We start from the raw sequence: 27,446 nt of genomic DNA on the forward strand, positions 1-27,446 counted from the left end.
GTGAGATAAAGTTTGGGAGAAAGATTTTAATTTTTTAGAAAAGTATTTATAGGTAAATGTTTAAGAAATCTATGAATTTGCCATTGCAGCTAATTGCTTAAAACTGCTTCATATTAACTGGGGTTTTAATAAATGCTTGATTTCTATCTAGAATTTTTGCTTAGAAAGAGATCATCTGGCTAATATGCAGTAACCATAAACTTTTTTATTGAGTAATGAAACATTGTATTAAAAGATTTCTCAAAAGTTGGCATATCAGTAGTCACAATTTTATCATAAAGATTGCTTACTTATTGTGGCATTGAGTAAGATTAGCCACTTATTTATTGATGAAAATAACCACCTTAAATTCCTATTTTGAAATACATACATAATAAATTTTTTTAAAGTCTCAAATTCCAGGTATTGTGATATTGGATAATATATATTATGTATCAGTAACTATTTAAGTTTATCCTAACTCACTTTTTAAATTAATTGATGATGAATTATTTAGAATGTGTATGTGTATTGATTGTAATAACTTGTATAGTATCTTTGATCCTTAGGAAGTGCTTTAGAAATTGAGAAAATGAAGTATAGTTATTTAGATGTGTAATTTCTTATAAAGAGCGATAGATAGCGGAACTACTCACAATGTCTAGAGATGAGAAAGAAATCAAGGCCAGGAAATTAAATGTATAATTTTTCTGTTATCTGGTGAGCTGGTGTATCTCTCATATGCACGTAAACACATGAACAGAGTGGATATCCCTAGTAATGCATTTAAGTTATACTTTTAGAGACTGGTAGGTAACAGAGAGGGCCCTGGAGCCATATTGCCTAGGTTTTAATCCTGACCCTACCACTTAGTAGAGTGTGTTCTTGGGCAATGTGATTAGGGTATTTATGCCTCACATTCCTCATTTTAGGAAGGGGCTAATACTAGTACTTACCTCATAGGCTTGTTGTGAGGATTTGTGCACTTAATAATTGTAAACCACTTGGAATAATGCCAGGCAAGGAGTAAGTGCTCAAAATTGTTAATGGGACAAGGAATATTTCCAGAATATATTTTATTAAGCATAGATAATTCTAAAAGAAAATATGGTCAACTATCACTTTTTTATTTGAAAATAATCAATTTATAATGTTAAACCATTGCACCTTTGTATATTTTTGTCTACCTTTCCCTGCATACAGCCGATGTGTGTGTGTGTGTGTCAATGTATATGTGTGTGTATATTCCGGGAATTTATACAATCTATTTTATATATTTGCTAAGGAAACTTAATTTAATGGTGACGCTGATGGAAAAAATCCTAAAATTCAAATACCATGTTTGTAGTTATCTGGTAACTTAAAAATTCTTAATTAGAATGGCAGTTCTGGAGGACAATTAGATGAATATACATGTAGAAATGACAGTTGCTAACTTTTGCTCTTTCAAAAAGTATATTACCTTGACAGATGGCAGCTCACGACTAGAGTTCAGAATAACTTTATTTTCCTTTAAAGATCTTCTAGTTGATATGTTGGGGGTTCTTGCCAGCTACAGCATCACTGTCAAGGAGTTGAAGCTTTTGTTCAGCATGCTTCGAGGAGAAAGTGGAATCTGGGTAAGCTGTGGTCAGAGGGAAAAGTATTCAATATCAGTGCATTAATACTTAATGTTCAACAATATGTCTCTAGAGAGCTATAAACTGGAACTTGTAATGGAAACTGTTCCCTTTAAAGAGTTTAGTAAATGATTTAAAATTAATTTCTCTCTAGTTAGAAAACAGTCCAGTGTCTAACATGATATATTAGGTAATTTTGCTAAATTTGCGCAGTGACATTTCTTTTCTTGTTTCCTCAGCCAAGACATGCAGTAAAATTGTTATCAGTTCTTAATCAGATGCCACAAAGACATGGTCCTGATACTTTTTTCAATTTCCCTGGTTGTAGTGCTGCGGTAAGTTTTAAATACGTATGTTTATTTTTATTTATTTTTAATTCACCTCTGTTAAAGTATAATTTACATCCAATAAAATTCACTTATTTCAAAGTACGGTTTAATGAGTTGTAAAGTTGCATAATCACCACCACAGTCATGATTTTGAACAATTCCATCACTTCCCACAATTCCTTGTATCTGTGTGAAACCAGTCCCCTCTCCCCAGCCCTGTCCCTTGCAACTTCTGATTTATTTTGTGTTTTTATGATTTTGCCTTTTCTGGAATTTCATATAAATAAAATCATTCAGTATGTAATCTTTTCTGTCCTGCTTCTTTGACTTATCATAATGGTTTTGAGGTTGCCCATGTTGTAGCTTCCCAGAAGTTTATTCTGTTCTTTTTATTCTGGTTTGTGTTACATTTTATGGATATACTACAGTTTATCCATTCACTAGTTTATGGGCATTTGAGTTTTTAGTTTTTGACTCTTGTAAATAAAACTGCTATGAACATTTGAACATAGATCTGTAGGCATGTTTTCTCGTCTCTTAAGTAAACATACGAGTGAAATTGTTGGGTTTTATGCTAAGTGCGTGTTTCATTTCATGAGATTGCTTTCAGGCAGATTGTTTTCCATAGTGGAAAATTTTGCATTCTCATCAACAGTGTATGAGAATCTGAGTTGATCTGCACCCTGGACATTGTCCATCTTTTAATTTGAGGCATTTAAATGATTATGTAATGGTACCTCATTGGAGGCTTAATTTTGTATGCCCTAATGTTTGATGATATTGAGCACTTTTTCATGTGTTTATTGGCTGTTTTTACATCTTCTTGTGTCATATTTGTGTTCAAATCTCTGGTTAAAAAAATTGGTTGTTTTATTATCTTAAGAGTTCGTTATGTATTTCAGGTATAAGTTAATTTGTCAGATGTGTATTTGTCAAATATTGTTTCCAATCTGTGGCTTTTCTTTTTATTTTCTTACCAGTACTTCTTAAACAGATTTTAATTTTGATGAAGTTCAATTAAACTTTTCTTTCTTTTATGGCATATGCTTTTGTAATCTAAGAAATCAGTATACACCAAAGTCACAACATTTTTTTTTTTTTTTATGCTTTCTACTGAGAGTTCTTTTGTTTTAGCTCTTATATTTAGGTCTAGGATCCTTTTTTGTGTGAATTTTTAAAATATGATATGAGGGTTTCTTCTGTTTCTCTGCTCCCCCCCCCCCAACTTGTGCCTTCTCTTTCAAAATAAATAAATAAACATTTAAAAATATGCTATGAGGAAGGTTGGAAGTTAAAGTTTTGTTTGTTTTGCATATGATTATTGAATTTCTTCATAACCATTTGTTAAATAGTCCTTTAACTTCGAATTTTCTTGGCACCTTTCTTGAAAACTATCTGGCCATGTTTGTGTAAATCTGTTTCTGAACTCTGTGTTTGGTTCCTTTGTCCTCTGTTTCAGCTTTTATGCCCAAATCAGATTTTTTGTCTTTTATTTTCATAGCTTTATAGTAAGTAGTTCTTGAAATCAGGTTGTATATAAGTACTCCAACTTTGTTCTTCATTTTAAAATAATTTTGACTACTCTAGATAGTATTTACATGCGTGTGAATAAACTTGTCAAATTTTATAAAGTGCTTACTGTGATTTAGATTGTGTTGTGTTAAATCTGTAGAATAATTGGAGAGAAGATATTGAGTCTTTCAATTCATAAACACATTATAACTCTTACTTTAGTTTTCTTTGATTTTTCAGTGTTTTATAGTTTTTAGCACACATGTCTTAAAAAGCTTTTGTTAAATTTATTCATAAATATCCATATTGATTTTTGCTAGCATACAGAAATACAATTGGTATTTTATTTTTTATATAATGACCTTATATCTTGAGACCTTGCTTAAATTCACTTTCTAGTCCTGCAGGTTTTTAGTAGATGCCTTAAGATTATTTACAGATATTTTTGTAAATAAAACCAGTATTATTAATATTTTTTTAGCTTACAATCAGTATACCTTTTTATTTCATTTTGTTGCATTACTGTACTAGCTAGGACTCTAGTGCAGTATTTAATACAGTAATATCCTTGACTCATTCTAGCTGTAGGGAAAGCTTTAAGTATTTCACCATTAAGTATGGTATTAGTAATTAGGCTTTAAGACATGTCCTTTTTCAGGTAGAGGAAATTCCTTTCTGTTCCTATGTAACGGAAGTTTTTTAATCGCCAGTATGTTGATATTGTTGAATTTTGCTGAATGCTTTTTCTGATTTTATTGAAGTAATCATATGGTTTTTCATCTTGATCCTTACTAGTGTGGTAAAATATAATGATTGACATTTCATTGTTAAGCCAAACTTTGTGTACCTGGGATAAAAGCTACCTGGTCACTATGTTTTAACCTTTTAATACAATACTGGATTTGATTTGCTAAGGTATTGCTAAGAAACTTTGCAGTTATTTTTATGAGTGATTTGGGGGTATAGTTTTCTTTTCCTATAATATTTTTCTCTGCTTTTGGTGATAGGGTAATTTCTTATAAAATGAGATGGGAACTGTTAATTTCTTTTTTTTTAAAGAAGTTTATGTAGAATTGATATTACTTATTAAATGTATGCTAGAATTCACTATGGTAGCCATCTAGGTCTGAAGTTCTGTTTGGGGAAGGTTTTAAACTATGAATTTAATTTTTATAATGGATACAGGGAGCTTTTCTATTTCCTTTTGAGTGAGCTTTATAGTTTGTGTCTTCCAAGTAATTTGTACAGTTAATCTAAGTTGTTGAATATATTGGCCTAAGCTTATCATCATATCCCCTTCTTATCTGTTTAATCTCCTCTTTCATTCTTGATACTGGAGGGGTTTTGTCCTGATCAGTCTTGGCTGGAGGTTTATCCATTTTGTTGTTCTTTTCAAAGAACTGTCTCAATCTGCTTGATTTCATTGTTCTTATCTACATTGTAGGATTGTAGAGAATATGTATAAGTTTTGACTAGAAGAACTGGTTTTGATTTCTGGATCCTCTACTTCATTACTGTAGAGGACTGGTCCCTTAATGTTTCTTGGCTTACTTTCATGTGAGTCACTAGTACTTTATCATGGAGTAGTGTTACTATGAGACTGTAATGAAATAATATGTCATTTAAGGACTATATAAGTTAAAAAACATCATGTAAATATTTTTTGCTCCTTGGTTTTTATTATAAGCATCTTTGTAGTCTTCCATTTCATCAGCCATTCCTGTAATTTCGTATTTTCTCTTAATATTTCGTTACTAACCTTTTTTTAGAGTTACAATTTCCAATCTTAACACAATTGTGAAACAAAAATAGGAAAAATAAAAATTGAGAAACAAAAATAGGAAAGTTAAAAATCTTTTTCCAGATGAAAGCTAATAATTTTACATATCAGATTGTTAGGGTAGAACACATATCAAATGTACATTGTGGTATGTGACAGAGAAAAACTGTCACTGTCCGCAAGAAAGTACCAGTTTTCTTAGATGTAATAATTCTGTTTACACATGTAGATCTATTTTAATACATTTTATAAAATTGTTAGTGATCTGACATCTAGTAGATCTCACTTTAAGGGGTAAGAGAAGGGCAAGGTGTTTTGACAGAAATATGAGCAAGTTGCTGTCTTACAGCTAAACAGAGTGTTAAAACTTTGTTTTAATAAATTATCTGAATTGCCTCAGTAAGGTTGCACCTCATTCTGTTTTTAGCCACTTGACCATTTACCTGAAATCTATGAATATTTTCTATCTGTATGTAAACACACATACATGCACACACACACAAAGGATTTTGCTTATATGCTATTAGTAGTATATGTTTGACTTGTTCACATTCAGGAGATGTTGATGGACTTAACACTTATCAATTACTCTTTTCTTGGTTTTCCTTGCATCACTTATTTTCATAAAGAGTAGTTTCAGTTAAGACTATATTCTTTGTAGAAGAGGAAGCAAAGAAGGAACTGTTTTTTGAGTCATACAAGCTATATATAAGATAAATGACATTATTGTTGTTACATTTGTTGAGGAAACAGCCTCAACAGTGTAACATTGTTCAGGGTCAAAAGCAGAGTCATAGCTTGAACTAAAATTTTCCTGACTTTTAAGTGCAGTGTTTTTGTTTTTTTGTTTTTTTGTTTTTTTCTTTTTTGAAACTTCTTTAAAAAAATTTTTTTTAATGTTTACTTTTTTTTTTATATATATATGAAATTTATTGACAAATTGGTTTCCATACAACACCCAGTGCTCATCCCAAAAAGGTGCCCTCCTCCATACCCATCACCCACCCTCCCCTCCCTCCCACCCCCCATCAACCCTCAGTTTGTTCTCAGTTTTTAACAGTCTCTTATGCTTTGGCTCTCTCCCACTCTAAGCTCTTTTTTTTTTTTTTTCCTTCCCCTCCCCCATGGGTTCCTGTTAAGTTTCTCAGGCTCCACATAAGAGTGAAACCATATGGTATCTGTCTTTCTCTGTATGGCTTATTTCACTTAGCATTACACTCTCCAGTTCCATCCACGTTGCTACAAAAGGCCATATTTCATTTTTTCTCATTGCCACGTAGTATTCCATTGTGTATATAAACCACAATTTCTTTATCCATTCATCAGTTGATGGACATTTAGGCTCTTTCCATAATTTGGCTATTGTTGAGAGTGCTGCTATGAACATTGGGGTACAAGTGCCCCTATGCATCAGTACTCCTGTATCCCTTGGATAAATTCCTAGCAGTGCTATTGCTGGGTCATAGGGTAGGTCTATTTTTAATTTTCTGAGGAACCTCCACACTGCTTTCCAGAGCGGCTGCACCAATTTGCATTCCCACCAACAGTGCAAGAGGGTTCCCGTTTCTCCACATCCTCTCCAGCATCTATAGTCTCCTGATTTGTTCATTTTGGCCACTCTGACTGGCATGAGGTGATACCTGAGTGTGGTTTTGATTTGTATTTCCCTGATAAGGAGCGATGCTGAACATCTTTTCATGTGCCTGTTGGCCATCTGGATGTCTTCTTTAGAGAAGTGTCTATTCATGTTTTCTGTCCATTTCTTCACTGGGTTATTTGTTTTTCGGGTGTGGAGTTTGGTGAGCTCTTTATAGATTTTAGATACTAGCCCTTTGTCCGATATGTCATTTGCAAATATCTTTCCCCATTCCGTTGGTTGCCTTTTAGTTTTGTTGGTTGTTTCCTTTGCTGTGCAGAAGCTTTTTATCTTCATAAGGTCCCAGTAATTCACTTTTGCTTTTAATTCCCTTGCCTTTGGGGATGTGTCGAGTAAGAGATTGCTACGGCTGAGGTCAGAGAGGTCTTTTCCTGCTTTCTCCTCTAAGGTTTTGATGGTTTCCTGTCTCACATTTAGGTCCTTTATCCATTTTGAGTTTATTTTTGTAAATGGTGTGAGAAAGTGGTCTAGTTTCAACCTTCTGCATGTTGCTGTCCAGTTCTCCCAGCACCATTTGTTAAAGAGGCTGTCTTTTTTCCATTGGATGTTCTTTCCTGCTTTGTCAAAGATGAGTTGGCCATACGTTTGTGGGTCTAGTTCTGGGGTTTCTATTCTATTCCATTGGTCTGTGTGTCTGTTTTTGTGCCATGTTTTTTTGTTTTTTAACAACAGATTGGCTTATTTCCAGGTATGTTACCTCTGCTATTGAACTGCTGAAAAATTCAGATAGGAGCTGATTTTAAAATCCTTATTACCATTATAGTGTTTTTGATCATTTACTTCTTGGGTGAGCGTGATAGTAACTAGAGAGTACAGGCTGTCTGGACCACTGTTGACTGTCTGGACCAGTCTTTGGATCGCTAAAATAATGACACTGCTTACTTTCCCTCTAAAATAACCATATGTACTAGGCCTTCTAAAGTACATTTTATACTGTGGAGGTGCCTTTCTATGAGCTATGCTGCCTTCATATGAGCAATTTGGAATGGGTACACAGTGATTCACATAAAGGTGAATGACAAATGTAAGATGACATTTTATATGCTCTGTGACCTTTATGGATATACTTATTTAGATTTGTCTTTCATGATTATGATGTTTCATGAATCTGCTTAATTTAGGAATAGTGAATTTTTCTATTCGCTGAGTTTATTGAAAGCATTCCATCTACACATCAGAATTATTTCTTTTGCAAATCACAAAAAATAGGAATGCAGATTTTGGAGTCTGTTAGACTAAGGGACAGTGAGGGATATAGATTTTGGCACAGTGAGGGACATCCAATTGTGGGTACCAGAATGTTGTAGAAGGAAATAGGGAGGAAGAGTAAAGACTGCTTGACTCCATAATCACAAAGGTATCCCCAAAGACATGCCATTAACACAGTGGGACTAGAAGGAAATAAGTGTTACGATCAGGCACAAATGATTTGAAAGTAAATGTGCCTGGTTGCACAAAGGCAGTACTATACAAAGTTAGCTTTTGTGCATTGATTAAGGGAGGGTGTATGCATTAGTTAGTTCAAAAGAGTAGAAAAAGGCTAGTGATGCAATGTGCACTTATAGAAGGCTTTGGTTAGTATAGTAGTAGGGGCTAGAAATGAGATATTTCAGGTCCCTAAAGCATTTATTCTAGATGTTATATACTAAATTTAATTAAGAGAATGTCTATCAGTATAGCTAACTGTCTTGTTGAAGAGATTGCCCATAATAGAGATCCTTATTTATCCATGGAATTATTGGAAGTCCACAATGAAATTGAGGAAAATGCTATTCTAGAGTCTCTCACGTGTGTGTTTGGTATGAGTGGTAGCAAGACTAAAGACTATTATTATTTCATTATCACTCAAGGTTAGAGTTTTCTCTTGTGAGATTTTTTTTTCCATTGTATTTTGGTTCACTAGTGTTTGCAACTATATGTGATTTAGGGCTCTTTCATGCTACCATGGAGATAATAACAAATGATCTCTTGGACCACCTGTCTTTTTTCTGGTGGAAAGAATGGGTCTAGAAACTTGAAGGGCAGCTTGGCTCAAATTCTTCCCTGTATCTCTTAGTTTAATGCAGTCTTTAAGTTCTAATTTAGGGTCTGGTAGACTGAATGATGAAACTGGTGATACAGAAGTTGCTAAGGCCATTGGCAGGGGATAAGTCCGTGATTTTCTGATGTTTATACCTTCATTGTTTTTTTGATCTGTAAAGGTTATATTTGAAATTAGTTACTGTCACATTTTATTTAACTGATACTTTTGTGTCTTTTTCCATTGCCTTGTAGGCAATCGCATTGCCTCCTATTGCAAAGTGGCCTTATCAGAATGGCTTCACCCTAAATACTTGGTTTCGTATGGATCCATTAAATAACATTAATGTTGATAAGGATAAACCTTATCTTTATTGGTAAGTAATATATTTAATTTTAGTACTTTTGTCTTAAGTATTTCAGTTTTATAAATATGTAAGAGTACCAAGGCAACATATTAAGTAGAAGATGTATGTGTGTGTGTGTGTGTGTGTGTGTGTGTGTGTGTGTGTGTGTGTTTATATTTGTATATGTTAAAACTATAAAGATACAATTACATAAATTTATTTTATTTATGTATTTCTTGCTGTTGATTCTAGGCAACCTACTTCACTACTTTTTTTTCCAATTACAGTTTAAAAGTTAAGGGTTACAAACCTTCTCTGTCCACTACACATCAGTCAACATCGATTAGTTGTGGGAGGTTGTTAGTGTACATGCTAATCCCTGATAAGGGGGAGGAAAAAAAAGAGAGTACTTTCAGATTTTATTTACTTTGCCTTTTTACTGCCCTTGTTCTATGAGCATAATTAAGGTATGCTTTAAAATGTTAATAATAACTACGATGTAAGAAAATACAATCAAATAATAAAATTAATTATTTGATAGATAACTAACAGAATGGGTTGATGAACCCAACAGTAGGTTGACCTGTAAGGACTGATAGCTTGGAAATTTTAGTTTGCCAATAATGCACAGTAGTGAGAACATCAAGCTTTCATTGATTGCCTTAGTATATACTAGGCATTGTAAGTGTTTACATGTAAGTGTTACCTCATTTAACATTTGCAGTGCTCTGAAATAAGACTGTCTGAGGCCTTAATCTTCACTACTTACTTATTGATCCTGTGCTTTGGTGTTTTCAACTTTAATAAATTGAGGATGATAACAGTACCTATCAGGTTAATGAAAATAATTAAGTGCTTTTGTACATTGGTTCAGAAATATGAGTATAGAAAAATGTGAGCTATTAATAGCTTATCAGCTCTGTTACAAAAGATTACATATGGGTAGTAATGAGAGAGTTTTAAACAAAAATCTGAACCTCCAAACATAAATGGGTTGAACTTCAGAATGGTCATTTGGCAGATCATACATTTATTTCAATAAGACCATCATTTTGGAGAGCATTTACAGTTTGTGCTAGGAGTACAATTTACAGCTAGGAGGTGTGCCCCCTTAGAAGAAGGTAACTATTTCATAGATACATCTTTTTTCTTCTTTTGACTAAAAATGTATTCCTGTGTTTAGTTACCTACATCATTTATCAGACTTGGCTCTTTTTTTTTTTTTTAATTTTAACTTGTAAGCTATTTTGAAAGATAGAATTAGAGAGCAAGTTGTGTTTGAAACAGTAGCTTTGTAAATGGTTTCTGTATTTGCTAATTTTGGTGGTCCTTGAAGGTAAATGAAATCTACTTGGTAAGATTTTATATTAGTTTGTTTTTGTGTATTTGTGATATTTTACATTGAAATATCAATAGGTTTTGTAGTTTTCTATTTTCTCAATTTAAATTACTTCTTTTAGTTCTAAATCTAAAAGGTTTTAGTCTTTATTTGGTACATGTAATACCCCTTCTGACTCTATAGGAAAATGAGTTTTTATTTTATATGCAGATTTTTAAAAAGTTTGTTTATTTTTGAGAGATAGACAGCATGAGCAGGGGAGGGGCAGAGAGAGAAGAAGAGACAGAATCCCAAGCAGACTAGGTGATGTCAGCCCAGAGCCTGAGGTGGTGCTCTAACTCACGAAACTGTGAGACCATGACTCAGGGCTGAAACCAAGAGTTGGATGCGTGACTGAGCCACGAAATGAGTGTTTATTCTATATTTGGGGCCAGGTGCCCTGAAATGAGTTTTATTTTAAAGTAATGTTTTATATTATTTTTATAATGCTTTTTAGACATATGGTTCTTTGTATCAGAGAATATTAAACAATTCTATTTTCTTTACAGTTTTCGTACTAGCAAAGGAGTTGGTTACTCTGCTCACTTCGTTGGCAACTGTCTAATAGTTACATCACTGAAGTCTAAAGGAAAAGGTTTTCAGCACTGTGTGAAATACGATTTTCAACCACGTAAGGTAGGTATAAGTAAATGTTTCTATTGAGGAACACACAATTTACAATTCCCACTGTCTTAAAGTTCACTTGTTACGACTTCTGTAATATTCTCTTACTGATTTTCTAATGACTCATAATGCTTTTTTTTTTCTCTTCCCCTTGTCTGCATTTTCTTTTTACTTTTCTAACTTTTCACATAAAAAGAGGCTCTTGACCTCTTGCAGTTTGTGTCTCACTTGCTAGCTCATTGTGATTTATTCTATGTTATTCTTAAAGTAAATACTTACTGAATATTTCCTGAGTTCCAGACACTGTTGTAGGCACTAGAGATGTGACAGTGAACAAAACAGACCACATTCCTGCTTTTGTGGAGCTTATATTTTCCGGGAATTTTTATTCAGTTTTATGAGAGCTTTCCACTCTTATTCTTATCTCCAAGCTCTTTTCTTATATTCTCCTCTACCAAACGATACTGCCATGGGAATGTCTGTTTGGCCTCTCAACTTCAGAATATGTTAACACCGAATTTGCATCTCCAGTCCTATATCCATTATGTTCTAAATCCCTTGTTTAGATTAAGAAACTACCATCTTCCTGATAGTGGGGACTTGAGTCACTTTTGTTTTTCATCCCCTTTTTGATCTTTACCAGTTCAATTTTCCAGTCCTTTACTTTGTATGTCTGTAAGTTAACTTTCTTAAAAAAAAAATCCTTACCTGCTGCTTGAATTCTTCATACTGTTCTCCCTTTATTTTGGATCCTTTGTCTTCTCCTCTCCCAGATGATTTCACACGCTAATATCTGATTTATATTCTTGGTCATATTATTGCATTGATCAAACCGATCATTTGCTTCTTACTAACAACTAATTTATTCAATTAACATTTTTAGTCTAGTCCCTCATGATTTGGGTTTTATTTTCAGCTCTTTGCTTATACCCTTTATTGTGTCAAAACTGAGCTAGCATGTGTGTTTCACTTTTTTCCTTTTCAATTGTTCAATCTCTGGCATGAAAACATTTACATGTCTCCTCACTTGTGGCTGTAGGTCTTCAAATCTCACGTTATCGTTAGGTTCCATTCTACGTAACATGATTTCCATGGACTCTTTCCTTGATTTGCCTTGCTCTCAGATATAATCTCTCTCATAGCATACTATTTCAGTATTTTTTATAACAATTATTTGTTTTAAACCTTTATTACTCATTTATAAGTGCATAATTTAGTAACTGTTGAGATCAAGCTGTGTATTTGATTCATCTGTGTATTCCCTTATTTACCTGCCACAGAGTTTTGAACTGACAATAATATATGTTGGATGAACAAATAAAATAATGCTTTAATAACCAAAAAAGAGTTTCCTGAAGGAGTAGGTTATATTTATCTGGACAGCTAATTTCTGTTGAGCAGTTGATTTTCTAGTGGTGTAAAAATAAAGGAGGTATTACTATTGATAAAATGAGAAAGAAGGCGTAGGCCTTGTGGTCAGTGCTTCTTTGTAGGGCAGTATGCCAAAGACCTTTTCCACGTGGCTGGAAGAGGAAAGACAGTCAGTCACGGCAACAAAGATCAAGTCATTTAGGTTGTTACTTACTATGTGATATGTATTTAAAATCAAAAGCTTACCAGCTTTTCTTGTTGTTCTTTCAGCACAGTATTAAACCCTGCAAAACTAAGTTAATTTTTGGAATTGTAGAGAACTAGAGCTTTATCCATGAGCATTAAGCGAGATTTTGCACCTTTTGAGAAAGGGTTTTGCACAGGTTTAATGGAAGATACAGTTACTTAGAATTCCAATCACAGACCCATTCTTGTATGTTTATATTGATCCAAAAATTTTGGTGTATAGCATATATTATTTTGTATGCTATGTCATTTTGTATAATAATCTATGTAATGTATAAATTTGCTATATGTTATATAGGAATCATGCAGTGTCTTTTCAATTTTTAGCACTTTTATGAAAACAATATTAAACAATTTAAGTTATATTATTCAAATTATTCAAAGGCAAACTTATATGAGCTTTCTGTTACTTTAATTATAGTTCTGAGGAATTATGTTTGAAGAACATTTGCAGAAATTTTTCTTTAATAACAGTTCTGTCTTATTCTTCCTCTTCCCTTTTCCTCTCCCCCAAATTCTCGTGGTCCTCCTTTACCTCCTCCTCCTCTTTTGCTCATTCTTTCATCTTCCCCTGTCTTTCCCCTTCTTCTTCCCTTTTTTCCTCCTCCTCCTTTTCTTGTTCTTCTTCCCTCTAACCGTATTTGGTTTAGATACAGAACAAGTTTTTAGACTGGACATTCAGACTTCACAGTAGTTTGTATACATGTACATGTCATGCACTATGGATTTATACATAATTAGCTTTTTTAAAAGGTCAAGTGTTAAACCTCCAGATTTGGTAATACAGAGAGACTTTTCTTGAGGGAGTTTAAGCTGATCCTAGTAGTCCTGAATCTTGTTTCCTGAGATTCAAGGTTACACTAATTTCTGCTCTTCAAAAATGCTGGCTTCAAGAAGGGAGATATTACTCTGTGGTTAATGTTTTGGCCCTTGAAATATACCTCTGAATATAGATATTCAGAGGCCAGGTTGATATGTGTTTGGAATTTTTTTAAATTTTTTTAATGTTTGTTTATTTATTTATTTATTTTTCAACGTTTATTTATTTTTGGGACAGAGAGAGACAGAGCATGAACGGGGGAGGGGCAGAGAGAGAGGGAGACACAGAGGGAAACAGGCTCCAGGCTCTGAGCCATCAGCCCAGAGCCTGACGCGGGGCTCGAACTCCCGGACCGCGAGATCGTGACCTGGCTGAAGTCGGACGCCCAACCGACTGCGCCACCCAGGCGCCCCTAATGTTTATTTATTTTTGAGAGAGAGAGAGCAAGAGAGAGAGAGAGAGAAAGAGAGAGACAGAGAGCCACCCGGGTGCCCTGATAACGTGTTTTTAAAAGTCTGCTGTAGGGGCGCCTGGGTGGCTCAGTCGGTTGAGCATGCAACTTTGGCTCAGGTCATGATCTCGTGGTTCGTGGGTTTGAGCCCTACATTGGGCTCTGTGCTCACAGTGTGTGGAGTATGCTTGGGATCCTCTCTCTCCCTGTCTCTCTGCTTCTCCCCAGCTCGTGCTCGCTGTCTCTCTCTCTCTCTCTCTCTCTCTCTCTGTCTCTCAAAATAAATACATTAATTTAAAAAGTCTTCTCTAATATCTAAAGATAAAAAATAAAAAATGTGCAATTATGTTATATAATTAGATTTATAAGATATAATTCACTATCACCTGGGTTTTTTTCTAGAGGGATGTTCTTGGCTATTTATTGGACTCTATCTTTGTGTTAGAGTATCCAGTCATTTGAAAGTCCAGAATTTAAAATAACAAGTTACAGAAGGATAGGAGTTCCTATTTCCACGTGTTTAAGGCCAGTTATCCCTTATAGGTTCAAGGGCCTTTTTTGGATACCTGGCATTGAGATTGTCCACCTTCTTTAAGAGCACACTTTACTTTTTATCCAAAGGAATATTTATCCACAGGAGCAACCGTAACAGAGATTGATGAGCCCACATATGGCAGAGGGAATGTCATTTCCTCTTCTTTCTGTTTGTTTTCTTGTTTGCTTATGATCCCGTGTATGTTTTGCCACATATTGAAAAAAATATTATTTAGGATGGGGTTTTCAAATATATATTTAAAATTTTACCTGAGTCCAATAAAAATATTTGCTTTATGTTGAAGCAATAGTAAAACTGTTTCTCTTAAAGAATATCAGTGTGGGGCACTTGGGTGGCTCATTCGGTCAAGTGTCTGACTCTTGATTTCAGCTCAGATCATGATTTCACAGTTTGTGAGTTCAAGCCCCACCTAGGGCTTTGCACTGACAGTGAGGAGCCTGCTTGGGATTTACTCTCTCTCTCCCTCTGCTCCCCCCCCACCCCCATGCTTTCTCTCTATCTCAAAATAAATAAACTTAAAAAAGAATTTATGTAAAAGAAAGAATATCAGTGTATCAATCATTCATTAATATATACCTGGAAAATAGCTTAAAAAGCAGGGATTCTAAATAAATTCATACATTAGAATGGAGGTTCTTGATTTCTTGATCCAAATCCCAGTTATTTTCATACAAATTTAATTGTCTCTCCTCCAGAAATTCTGATTTATTAGATTTGGGATGCCACCCAGGGGAGTTTGCCAAATGTGCCAAACTGTTTTGAATTTCAGTGGGAACTTGTTATAAATACAGATTCTTGGAATTATAATTTCCATGTTAGGAATATATTTTTAACAAATGCTCTAGGTGATGTTTTTCATCTGACAAGTTTAGATAACAGTGATTTGAAGAGTATAAATAAGGAAAATTAGGGTGAAGCTAAGAACTAAATAAAATTGTCATTAACCAATAAAAAGCAATTTAACCTATTTGTTCTCTCTCTCTCTCTCTCTCTCTCTCTCTCTCTCTCTCTTTTTCTCTTCACACTATTTCCTTATGAGAAATACATTCCCATTTGTAATAGCTCTATATATGTTGATTCTAAGGAGTCTTGGTAGGAACAGGGCCAGGGAGTGATAGATGTTTTAAAAAAACAATAGATGCTCATAAACCTTGAAAACCATAAATACTTTGTTTTACTGTTTCATTATTCAACATAAATGCATTCTCTCTCTTTTTTTTCTTTCTTATTTTTCCAGGAGATGACCTAGCTAAATTGTAATCCTTTGATAAGGTGTTTAACTGGCCTTTCTAAAAGAAATCTTTATATTAAAGCTTTTGCTTTCTTAGCTGTACCACTCACCAAATGTTTGACCTTGTGAAAATTCCGTAACGTTTTAGCCCACAGTAAATTATTAGCATATTACCTAAGATGTAGTAAGTGCTCAATATGTGTTAGCTACTATTGATATTTGTATAAATGTCATGTTATATTTTCCTATGAATTCTTATTACAGTTTTTTTTTTCGTTTGTTTGGTATTTTTTTCTAGATCTAGTTTTGAGTCTTAACTAATTGCAGACCTCAGTGGATGTACAAAATATCAGTATGCATGCACAGTTTGCAATTTTCCTCCCATTTCTTTTAAAATATAAATCAGAAATAAAAAAAAATATCAAGTCAAACATTGGTCTCTTTTGAATGGAAAAGACACTTGTCTGTTATATGTACATATTGATGTACCATGGAAAGAGAACATAAAAGTTAATTTTCCTATAACTGCTCTGACCTTCACTGAGATTAGTTCGTTCATTCAACTGTGCATTCATTTATTCATCCATCAGCTTTGTCAAATATCAGTGTTATGACCAAAAGCAAACTCTTTGATTGTAACTCCACATCTTATTATCTGGCTAATTAACTGGCTAACTGTATTAATTATCTTAAGTTAATGGTACCACTACCAATTTAAGTGAAAAATTAGAAGCCATCTTTAGACTTCTCTTTTCTGTATCAGCACTTTCAATGAGTTTTGTTAATTAGTCCCTGTCTCCCTTCATTTAAATTACTAATGTCTTTGTCTTAATTTAGACTTTTATAGTTTTCTTACCTCAACCTTTGCAGTAGTTTTCAGGTTTATCTTTAACCACATTTGCCTAACTGTCCCACTTACTCAGTACTGCCAGTTATTTTCCTAAACTATGAAGATGATCATTCCATTTTCCTGCTCAAAATTCCTTAGTGATAAGACATTATCAAAAAACAAAGATTACCAAAGGCGTCCTAAAGTCTCTTATAAACTTATCTTTGTTATTGTGTCTAAATCTAAACACCGAGAAAAGTTTTGTCAGGCCTCTGTGCTGTATGTAAAGTATTAAGATTCCTCTTTTCCCCCTGTTTACTCAGCAATTTGTATTCATCCTTCAAGCTTAGTCTTAAGTTTCATTTTACTCTTTTAGTGACTTCTTCTCAGTTAGCCTTCCTTCTCCTTCTGTCTTTTCTTTTCCTTCTGCGCTCAGTTAGTCATTACTTCTTTTGCTCCCATATCTGTGTTTTAGACAGTTTCCATGGTTTTATAATTGCTTTCATGTTTGTTTTCCTGGTGAACTCTCCTTAAGGGTGTATATGTTATCATTGCCCACAGTCTGGAGTATACTGGGCATGAAATAGACTATCAGTAAATTTTTAAAAAAATTTTTTTTTCAACGTTTATTTATTTTTGGGACAGAGAGAGACAGAGCATGAACGGGGGAGGGGCAGAGAGAGAGGGAGACACAGAATCGGAAACAGGCTCCAGGCTCTGAGCCATCAGCCCAGAGCCTGATGCGGGGCTCGAACTCCCGGACCGCGAGATCGTGACCTGGCTGAAGTCGGACGCTCAACCGACTGCGCCACCCAGGCGCCCCAGACTATCAGTAAATTTTTAAAAAATGTTTATTTTTGAGAGAGAGAGAGAGAGAGAGAGCGAGCGAGCGAGCCTGAGTGGGGGGAGGAACAGAAAGAGAGGGAGACACAGACTCCAAAGCAGGCTCCAGGCTCCGAGCTGTCAGCACAGAGCCCGATGTGGGGCTCGAACTCATGAACCATGAGATCATGACCTGAGCTGAAGTCGGACGCTTAACCGTCTGAGCCACCAGATACCCCGACTATCAGTAAATTTTTGAATGAATGAGTGACTCTGAGGAGTAAATGTCAATTTTAGCGGAAAAAAATCTCATCAGAAGGAAATTGTGGATAAAAAATAGGTATTAGTTAATGCTGTCTTCTTTATGGCTGCCAAATATGTATTAGGAACTGTTCTTCATAATTCTCATATATTGTCTCTTATCTATAATGTTCACTCCACAAAAAGGCATTATTATTCCCCCTTTTTTAGAGATGGAAGTAGCTAAATGATTTGCCAGAAGTCATAGAGCTTGTAACTTGGGAACTCAGTTTTTATATCTATATGAATGTAAAATTCATACTGCACAGCCAAGCACCCTAAGTTATTTGGTACATAGGAGAAAGAACTCAATAAATATTTGTTAAATAAGTTCTTTCCTATATCAAGTATGTAAGTAACTATAATAATATATCTAATATTATTTATCTTAAACTTGTCTTTGGAGAGCAGGAAATCCTTTTCTATTTATAGACATTTGTTTATATGCATTCTATTTAGAAAGTTAAAATTTCTTTTTTTTAAATTTCAAGTTTTTATTTAAATTCAAGTTAGCCAGCATGTAGTGTCAATTGGTTTCAGGAATAAAATTAAGTGATTTATCACTTATATAACACCCAGAGCTTATCACAAGTACCCTTCTTAATGCCTATCACCCATTTAGCCCATCCTCTACCCACCTCCCCTCCAGCAACCCTTAGTTTGTTCTCTATAGTTAAGAGTCTCTTATGGTTTGCCTCCCTCTCTGTTTTTATCTTATTTTATTTTTATTTCTCTTCCCCTATGTTCATATGTTTTGTTTCTTAAATTCCAGACGTGGGTAAAATCATATGGTATTTGTCTTTCTCTGACTGACTCATTTTACTTAGCATAATATATTCTGGTTCCATGCACATTGTGGAGATGGCAAGATTTCATTCTTTTTGATGGCTGAGTAGTATTCCATTGTGTGTGTGTGTGTGTGTGTGTGTGTGTGTGTGTGTATATTATATATACACACACACATATATATATATATGGCACACATTTGGGCTCTTTCCATAATTTGACTATTGTTGATAGTTAGAAATTTAAAATTTTAATAATTTTACTCCAAAATAATAAAGGTTATATTTCCTGTGTTACCCAGATGGCATTCTGGTGGAAAATTTTCAAACTCAATGAGGGTAATACAAGTAAATTTGAATTTTTATGCATGTAAACTTCTATAAGATTTTTCTTAAATTTATATGAAGCTCAATTTTTATGGCTTCTTCTTGATAATTTTGTAATATTTAGAAATATGAATGGTTAAATGACTGACTTTAAAGATTTTCTTCTGCTTTTAATCAAGACTAACATAAATGTTGCTTTCTGATCCAGTAGAAGATTCCTTTTGCAATAGTTAAAGATTACCTAGACTGAAAAACTTTAAAAAAGACATGTGTTTAGGGATTAGTTTGACCTAACATTTTATTTTTATAATTGAGGAACAGTGTTCTTTGTGTTATTGTTGTCCATGAGTTGTTTAGTGCACTATTTTTATTTTCTAACTTGAAATGAATGAAATTGAATTTTGTTCAAAGTACTTCAGACACCTTGAAATAGCTGATATTTTTGTGGCTGAGAATTATTATAGCTTTATGTTTTTCAAAATATAGTATTATGAAATAATTGAGTAGTGCTTTTAAGTAATCTGGGAAACAAAGTTTGTATTATATATTTTTATGTTTTTGTGGGGGAAACGAAGTCTAATTTTTTTCTTCTTAAACACTGAAGGCATACTTGTTCAAGTGTCTATAAATCATTTGCATTTTTTTGTATCTTAGAATTATATTTCTGTATTTTTGGCCTTAAATTGTTAAGTTTCAAAGAGAGTAAGGGTTGGATCCACAAATCGTTGCAGAATTTAAATCATTCCATATCAAAATATATACTTGAAATGCTTTTGGTTGGCCCTAGGAATTATAAACTTAGAACTTAATACAAAGTTATTCCTCGATTCTTAATGAATATTCACACATTATTAAGTTAAAAGATACATAATTTTTCTTGGACCTAATAAATCTGAGTTGTGGAATTGAAACCACCTAATCTTATTATAAATGTTAAAATGTTGGGGGTGCCCGGGTGGCTCAGTTGGTTAAGCGTCCGACTCTTGACTTTTGGCTCAGGTCATGATCTCACAGTTCATGAATTCAAGCCCTGCATCGCTCTGTGCTGCTAGCACAGAGCCCACTTGGAATTCTTTCTCTCTCTGCCCCTTTCCTGCTCCTGCGTGCACGCTCTCTCTCTCTCTCAAAATAAACAAACAAACAAATAAATAAATAAAACTTTAAAAAAAATTTTAAAAACGTAAATGTTGAAGTGTTGTTCCTTTGACTTATCTTTCCTGACCATGCAATCCGAAATAGAATCAAGGTTAATCTTTCTCAGTTTATGCTGTTTTTTTTTTCCTTCACAGTAATCATTATTTGTCATTTTATATTTATTTACTTGTCTAATCTGTGTCTCTTTCACTACACCATGAATTTCAGGAGAGCTGGACCTATGGTCTTTCTGGTCAGACTTGAAACAATACAAATACAAATGGTACAATACAAATGTTATTAAATGAATAAACCAAATATAATTGTATTTCCATAATATTTGCATCTTGGTATAGTAGAAGGAGTGTAATTCCACAGTTCAAGGTATTCTAGGTCTGTCTCCATCACAGATTTATTCTTTACGAGTCACTTCTTTCATCTGCAAAGTGAGAAGTATGAGGGGGAACTTGGTAATGCGTAATTGTTAGTATTCTTTCAAGCATTCTTAAAGTGTGTTGTGAATGTTATGATTGCTTTTTAGGTAATAACTAAACATTACATATCACGATCTTTTTTTTTATTTAAGTGGTACATGATCAGCATTGTCCACATTTATAATCGATGGAGGAACAGTGAAATTCGGTGTTATGTTAACGGACAGCTGGTATCCTATGGTGATATGGCTTGGCATGTTAACACAAATGATGTAAGTTTTTTGTTTTTTGTTTTTTTAATCTGTGCTTTAATGTATTTGAGTGTGTGATCTATCACTATTCATGACATTCATGAATTTTATAATAGTTTGGTAGAAACTTAATAGTTGTACTTCCGAAAGTTTTATTCAGTTAAATGAATTTTTAGTTCTTGAATTTAGTATAATTAAGTTGCTAAACTAGATGATTAGTGATGAAAAAAGGGAAATTGCTCAAATAAATTATTAAGTATTAGGTCAAAACATCCATGCAATATTCTATTCTTTCTAGAATTTCAAGCATTAAAAACAAAAAGGTCTTACACCTTATTTGGATGTGAAAGGAAGACCTTACACACAGTGAATCAGTATAACGTCTAGTCACTATTATTTACTACAGAAATAGTGACAAATGCTGTGGAGAAATATTAAGTGGGAATAGGTATAGAGAGTATAGGTGTAGGGAAGGGGGAAGCCAGATGGTACAGAGATGATCTTAGTGAGAAGAGTTTAGGGAGCAAGTCATGTGGATATTTCGGAGAAATATCCCATTCACTGAAAGCAGTGAGTGCAGAGCCTTTGAGGCAGAACGGAAAGTTAATTGAACAAATAAGCAGCCAGTTTGCCTAGAACAGAGGGAGGAATGGACAGAACAATGTTGAGAGGTAAGGTTTAGACAGACCATAGAGGGTGAAATCATGCAGGCGTCATACACAAACATAATACCTGGGCTTTCCCATCTTAGCCAGCATAAAAATCTTAGGAAGGGTTTCAGCAGACAAGTGGCATGATGCAGGCTCATATTTTTTTTTAAATTTTTTTAACGTTTATTTATTTTTGAGACAGAGAGAGACAGAGCATGAATGGGGGAGGGTGAGAGAGAGGGAGACACAGAATCTGAAACAGGCTCTAGGCTCTGAGCTGTCAGCTCTGAGCCCCCGACGTGGGGCTCAAACTCAGGGACCGCGAGATCATGACCTGAGCCGAAGTCAGATGCTTAACTGACCGAGCCACCCAGGCGCCCCCAGGCTCATATTTTAAAAATGTCCATCAGTCTGCAGTATTGAGAATATTCTAAAGGGAAAAAATGGCAGAAGCAAGGAAATCAATTAAATGACTTACTGTGATAATAACAAGCAGGTAATACGAGTTTTAGCTAGCATGTTAGCAGTGAGGGAGGTAATACAATTGTATTCTGGAGGGAGCATATCTTGAGTTAAATCCTTAAAAGCTCTGTTCTGGGCTTTCCTTTGTCATTATCCCGGCCTGTTAGAACCAAAGTAAAAGATGTTTTCAAATGCCTGATGTTTTACCTTCAAACCCAATAATACACAATCATTCCAGCATACCTGGTTTTATAAAAACTTGGCCTTTCTCTAACAAAATTCACTTCTCAGTGTTGTCTACATTTCTGCAGACTTTAATTTCCTTAAGGGCAGGGGTCTCTTCTTGTTCTCACTTGTATTATTTTAAATAGTACTGTGTCTGTAGTCCATATTTTCCCAGGGTCAAGGGTTGGAAGAGTACTCCTTACAGACATCTGAACCTTGACCTGTTTTCACATGACCTAAGAGCTGAGAATCTTGTTTTTTATTTTTTATTTTTAAAGGTTTTTCTTTTTTTTAAGATACAAACAAAAAATCAAGAAAGATTATGTGACAGAAACCACATGTGGCTGGCAAAGTTTAAAATCTTTACTATCTGTTCATTTATAGGACAAGTTTGCTTTTTTGCCCTAGAAACTCAAGGTGGGCCATAGTCAGTAAATTTTTGAGAATGACTTTGTCAGAATTAGAATGCACAGATGAAATTCTACTTTATCTCTGCCCTCCAGAGGGGAGACTTTTTATTATAGAGTGAAGGTAACCCCAATGACCTTGTTGGCTGTCAGTACATCTAGTTATATTTAGAATGAAAGAAATGAAAAGAAAAGAAAAAAGAAAAAAAAGAGGGAAGGAAGGAAGGAAGAAGAGAAGGAAGGAAGGAAGGAAGGAAGGAAGGATTTTGATTTTTGAATTATTTGCAATAGTACACCAAGAAATGGAGAGGCCTGGGCCGTAACACTTACATACACATACATTGTGCAGTAAACTCTTAAGTTCCCATAGTTTTAATTACAGATTGGGTATTTGATGAAGAGTTTCTGTCTTTATAATTCATTCAGAAATATTTTGTTATTCTATTGAGGCACCAAAGGGATTCCATACATATGCAATGCTGTGCTTATCAGCACTAAGATGTGGAATAACTTTGAGAATGGGCAAAAGAAACTGGGGCCTAGCATTAGGTGACATTTAGAGAAATAGAGATGGGAAGGGTCTTAAATATGGCTTCTTAGGTCTTCAACTCTGCAGATGGAGAGCACTGTACCATCTGCTTTAGCCAGCAGACTTTGGTGATAATTATTTATTTGGTTCTGCATATTGCCTACTTATGGGAGAGGGAAGGGATTTTCATTGTGTCCTTGCTTTGTGTGGAGAAATAGAGGAATATATATCCCTGGTGGAGAAATTAGGTAGTTTCTAAAATTAAGCCTTATGTGTTTATGGTTAAAATTTGGAGTAGTCATTCTCTGATTCAGGTGAATCTCTCTCTATAAATGGACTGTTGTTAGAGCATGTGAGTTTTAAAATTAGTTTTACTTTTCAAAGTAGAATTTTAAGCCCTTTTACATTTAAGTATAACATTTGCAAAGTGGTTCAGTGATTATTGAGTAGATGGTTACTGTTTGTTTTACTTTTCCATAGATACGAAATACTTAACTGATTTACTTTTTTGGAAAATCTTTAGCTGGCTTTTATTATGTAAATATTCCCGAAGTCTTAAGTGATGCTTTTTTCTGTTATTATTGTTATACTTGAAGGTATACATGAAAGTGAAGGCAGGCATCCTTAAATATTTTATCATTACAAAATAATACATTGATTTTTTTTATGACTTTTTAAAAATAGAGCTATGACAAGTGCTTTCTCGGATCTTCAGAAACGGCTGATGCAAATAGGGTGTTTTGTGGTCAACTTGGTGCCGTGTATGTATTCAGTGAAGCACTCAACCCTGCGCAGATATTTGCAATTCATCAGTTAGGACCTGGATATAAGGTAGTAATAACGATCTTATGCATTCTATGGAAAGTTTTATGTGAATTCTATGTGAAATGTGATACAGTATAATATACAGTGATAGTCTTTCTTCAGTGTGCTTTAAAAGTCATCTCTGTTCTTTGGAATTTAGTTGTTAGTACAAGTTTCATTTTGCTTCAAAGGTGCTTTTTTTCTCTTTTGGATTTTTTTCCTCATGAACTTTTAAAATTCTAAAGAATGTTTTTTGTTATGTTGAAGCCATGGCTTTTGTTGACATAACTCTGAAATAATAAATTTTATAAAACCGTGTTGCTTATGTGGTATTTGAAATCTCAAATTTTGAAATATGAAATGAACAAATGACTGGTATATTCAAAATAGAGGTAACTTGGAAAGAACAAAGATTTAGAAGGAAAATGGTGTCAATTATTACACGTGGCTGAAATTATTCAGTTTTAGTTTTTACTTTTGCTGGTCCTTTACAGTAGGTGAGGAGGGTCAGTACAGTAGCAAGTATCTGAATTTTGCAAAGTCATTATTAAATATGGTTTATCACATTCTTCCTGTTTTTTAACTCCCAAAATGAAGACTTATTTAGGCAAGATATCACATTCACATACGTTAATTAGTTTTTAATATGCAGTACACCTGGCTAGGGAAATATATGAGTTTTATGTAAATCACATTAGTAACTGTGACATCCCAAACTGTTTGGAGCTGAGAGAAAAGTATGCATTGTAAGTCAAAGTATTTTTAATAATTCTGAAGAAGTACATGTCTTGCATGGAAGAGCTGTTTGTTTTAAACATAGTGTTTAAGTAATCAGTGTGAAGATTGTATTATGAAAAGGGGGTACTAAACTATTTCTGTTCCCAGTGATTTTAAAATAATCCTAAATTATGAGAATGATGCTGTCATTTTTATGTCAGGGTGATAATTCTTGCTACCGTCTTTTGTCCATATCAGTTTATTTGTTTTCCTGTCTCTGAAGTGAATTTGTGCTTGTAACAGCACTATTTCTTTCATTGGTTCTTTTGTTGGGTTTTGGGTCCTAGTTCTGCCATGTGTTGGCTTTGCATGGTAATGTTTCTGTAATTCAGATTTTTGGATTAACATACATCCTGCCTCCTTTTGTTTCTTTCCCTTGGTCTGTAAAATATTTGATGTGGCTTTCTTCAGGCACTGCCAGAATATGATATTAGGTGAATCAAACCAATGATATATAAATAAAGGTAGAAAATTTTAAAAACCACAGGTATGCAAATTTTAAACCCAATATGATTGCTATAATGACATTTTAGAATTGATGGGAGCTTCTTGGTAGGAAAAAGGAAAAGGACTAAATATTAACAAGTTATGTAATTCTCCCCTTTGGAAAGGAGCAAACATTGTCTTGAATCACTTTGCGAACTTAGTTGTTTGTCATATGGCTTTTGCTCATCACATTCTTTTATAACAAAAGTGAAAATGAGTAGTAATCCTGTGTTGCCATGTTCTATACACAAGTACTCATGTTATATAAGAATGTAGTCCTAGCATCCTAACATAGACAATAGAGTACCTATATCAAAGTCAGAACTTTTAAAAGAAAATACCTCTAAATTTTGGGTGTTACATGAAAAATAATTCGGGCGCCTGGGTGGCTCAGTCGGTTAAGCGGCCGACTTCGGCTCAGGTCATGATCTCGCAGTCCGTGAGTTCGATCCCCGCATCAGGCTCTGTGCTGACAGCTTAGAGCCTGGAGCCTTCTTCGGATTCTGTGTCTGCCTCTCTCTCTGACCCTCCCCCGTTCATGCTCTGTCTCTCTGTGTCTCAAAAATAAATAAACGTTTAAAAAAATAATAATAATTTTATTAAGTTTTGAAAGTTCCCAGTTTATGGGTATAGCCCACTGAGCCCCTTGTTTATATTAAAGGAAGTAGACTGTAAGTCAATGGGTATGTATGTATTTTCTCAATTTGTAAATATTAAAAATAGAATCACTATTAGGACAAACATCTGTAAAAATTTTTGACAATGAAATTTTTTTCCTAGAAATTCAGAGAATGAAGGGAGAGGGGAAAGAATGCAAATGAAGATCAGACTGTGTTATCACAGGGGAAAAAAGCTGAAGTGGTTCACATAGCAGTCTCAATTTTCTTGGGTAAAGTAGGAGGCAAAGTCACTTCCTATGAGTGAAGGGGTAAAGAGTTGCAGTGGAGTTTTTAAGGTGTTTAGGATATAATAATTAGTTGACATTTGGTGTAAATCACAAATGAAGCTTAAATTATTGTTATAGAATAATGTATTTATATTCATCGATGTGTGTTATATAGAGCTTCCTGTAAGTATAATGGTCAGACAGTATTGTCTGTGATTCTGAGCTTAATGTAGATAGCATGTCAGCGTCTGGGCCCTGAAATAAAATAAATTAATTCCCCCCAAAATAGTGCCCTCAAACTATATATACTATGTAGCCTATCCCATGTGATTTTGACTTCTTGGTCATTAGAGTATTCAGTAATTTTCTTTCTGTGAAATGTCTGGTTTTGAGCAATATAGCTTGTCTATGAATATTTTACACTTAGTTATTTTAGGTAAATGATTAATAAAGGAGGGTGTTACTAGTCAATTAAATAAATCGTTAGGTTCAGGGGTGCCTGGATGGCTCAGTCATTTATGTGTCTGGCTTCTTGACTTGCTCAGGCCATACCGTGGTCTCATGGTTCGTGAGTTCGATCCCTTCACTGCACTGTCAGTGCAGAGCCTGATTGGGATTCTCTCTCTCCTCTCTCTCTGTCCCTTCCTTTCTCCCTCTCAAAAATAAATAAAGAAACTTTAAACATAAATAAATAGGGGAGCCTGAGTGGCTCAGTTGGTTAAGCGTCTGCCTTTGGCTCAGGTCATGATCTTGCAATTGGTAAATCCAAGCCCCATGTCAGACTCTGCTGACAGCTCAGAGCTTGGAGCCTATTTCAGATTCTGTGTCTCCCTCACTCTCTGCCCCTCCCCTGCATGTGCTCTCTCTCTCTCTCCTTCAAAAACAAATAAACATTAAAAAAAATTTTTTAACTAAATAAACCATTAGGTTTTGGATTTGTAAAACAGAATTTCTCACTGTAATTTTGTCTAGTCTAGAAACATTTACCGTGAGTTAAGTTTATCATACAGCTCCATTTGATGGGGTTATTCAGTCTGTACAAGATTGTGAAGTCATACATACAGTGACTTTTTGACATCAACTTATACAACATTTCAACAGTTTTGATATTTTCCAATTGTTATTGGACATTTCCTAATTATCACTATCATATAATCTCTTGTGGCAAGCAATTCATCTCCCTTGCTAAATATTACAATGTTAAGTTTTGCTTATGTCCTCCATTCAAGAAAATAATGATTTTTGTCAGTTTATTATATTATGACAAAGGCATAACTGATAAGAGAAAATGTATAAAACAGCCTCCAAAATTAAAGATCACTTTGGAGGATTTCTGATACCTGCTTGGATAGGCAAGTTCCTAGCAGTGATATTCCCACAATCACCACTTAACACTCTGCACATAATACAGAAAACAAC

At 34.3% G+C, this 27,446-nt stretch overlaps 1 protein-coding gene across 7 annotated transcripts in view; it reads left to right on the forward strand.

Annotated features, from left to right (window-relative positions):
* NBEA (neurobeachin) overlaps positions 1-27,446 on the forward strand; it is a 691,423-nt gene that overhangs the window by 81,427 nt on the left and 582,550 nt on the right. For 6 of the 7 annotated variants that reach the window (XM_047078787.1, XM_047078803.1, XM_047078809.1 and 3 more), the window contains exons 3-8: positions 1,498-1,598; positions 1,838-1,933; positions 9,151-9,272; positions 11,130-11,256; positions 20,703-20,822; positions 23,759-23,905. In XM_047078787.1, the coding sequence (XP_046934743.1) occupies positions 1,498-1,598; positions 1,838-1,933; positions 9,151-9,272; positions 11,130-11,256; positions 20,703-20,822; positions 23,759-23,905 (713 nt within the window). The remainder of the gene's footprint in view (positions 1-1,497; positions 1,599-1,837; positions 1,934-9,150; positions 9,273-11,129; positions 11,257-20,702; positions 20,823-23,758; positions 23,906-27,446) is intronic. The other variant, XM_047078824.1, reaches the window with a different exon arrangement.

This window comes from Lynx rufus, unplaced genomic scaffold (assembly GCF_022079265.1).
Source record: "Lynx rufus isolate CCGP_SWC_20201006 ecotype Redwood Valley unplaced genomic scaffold, mLynRuf1.p SCAF_1, whole genome shotgun sequence".
In the NCBI taxonomy this organism is placed as follows: domain Eukaryota; kingdom Metazoa; phylum Chordata; class Mammalia; order Carnivora; family Felidae; genus Lynx; species Lynx rufus.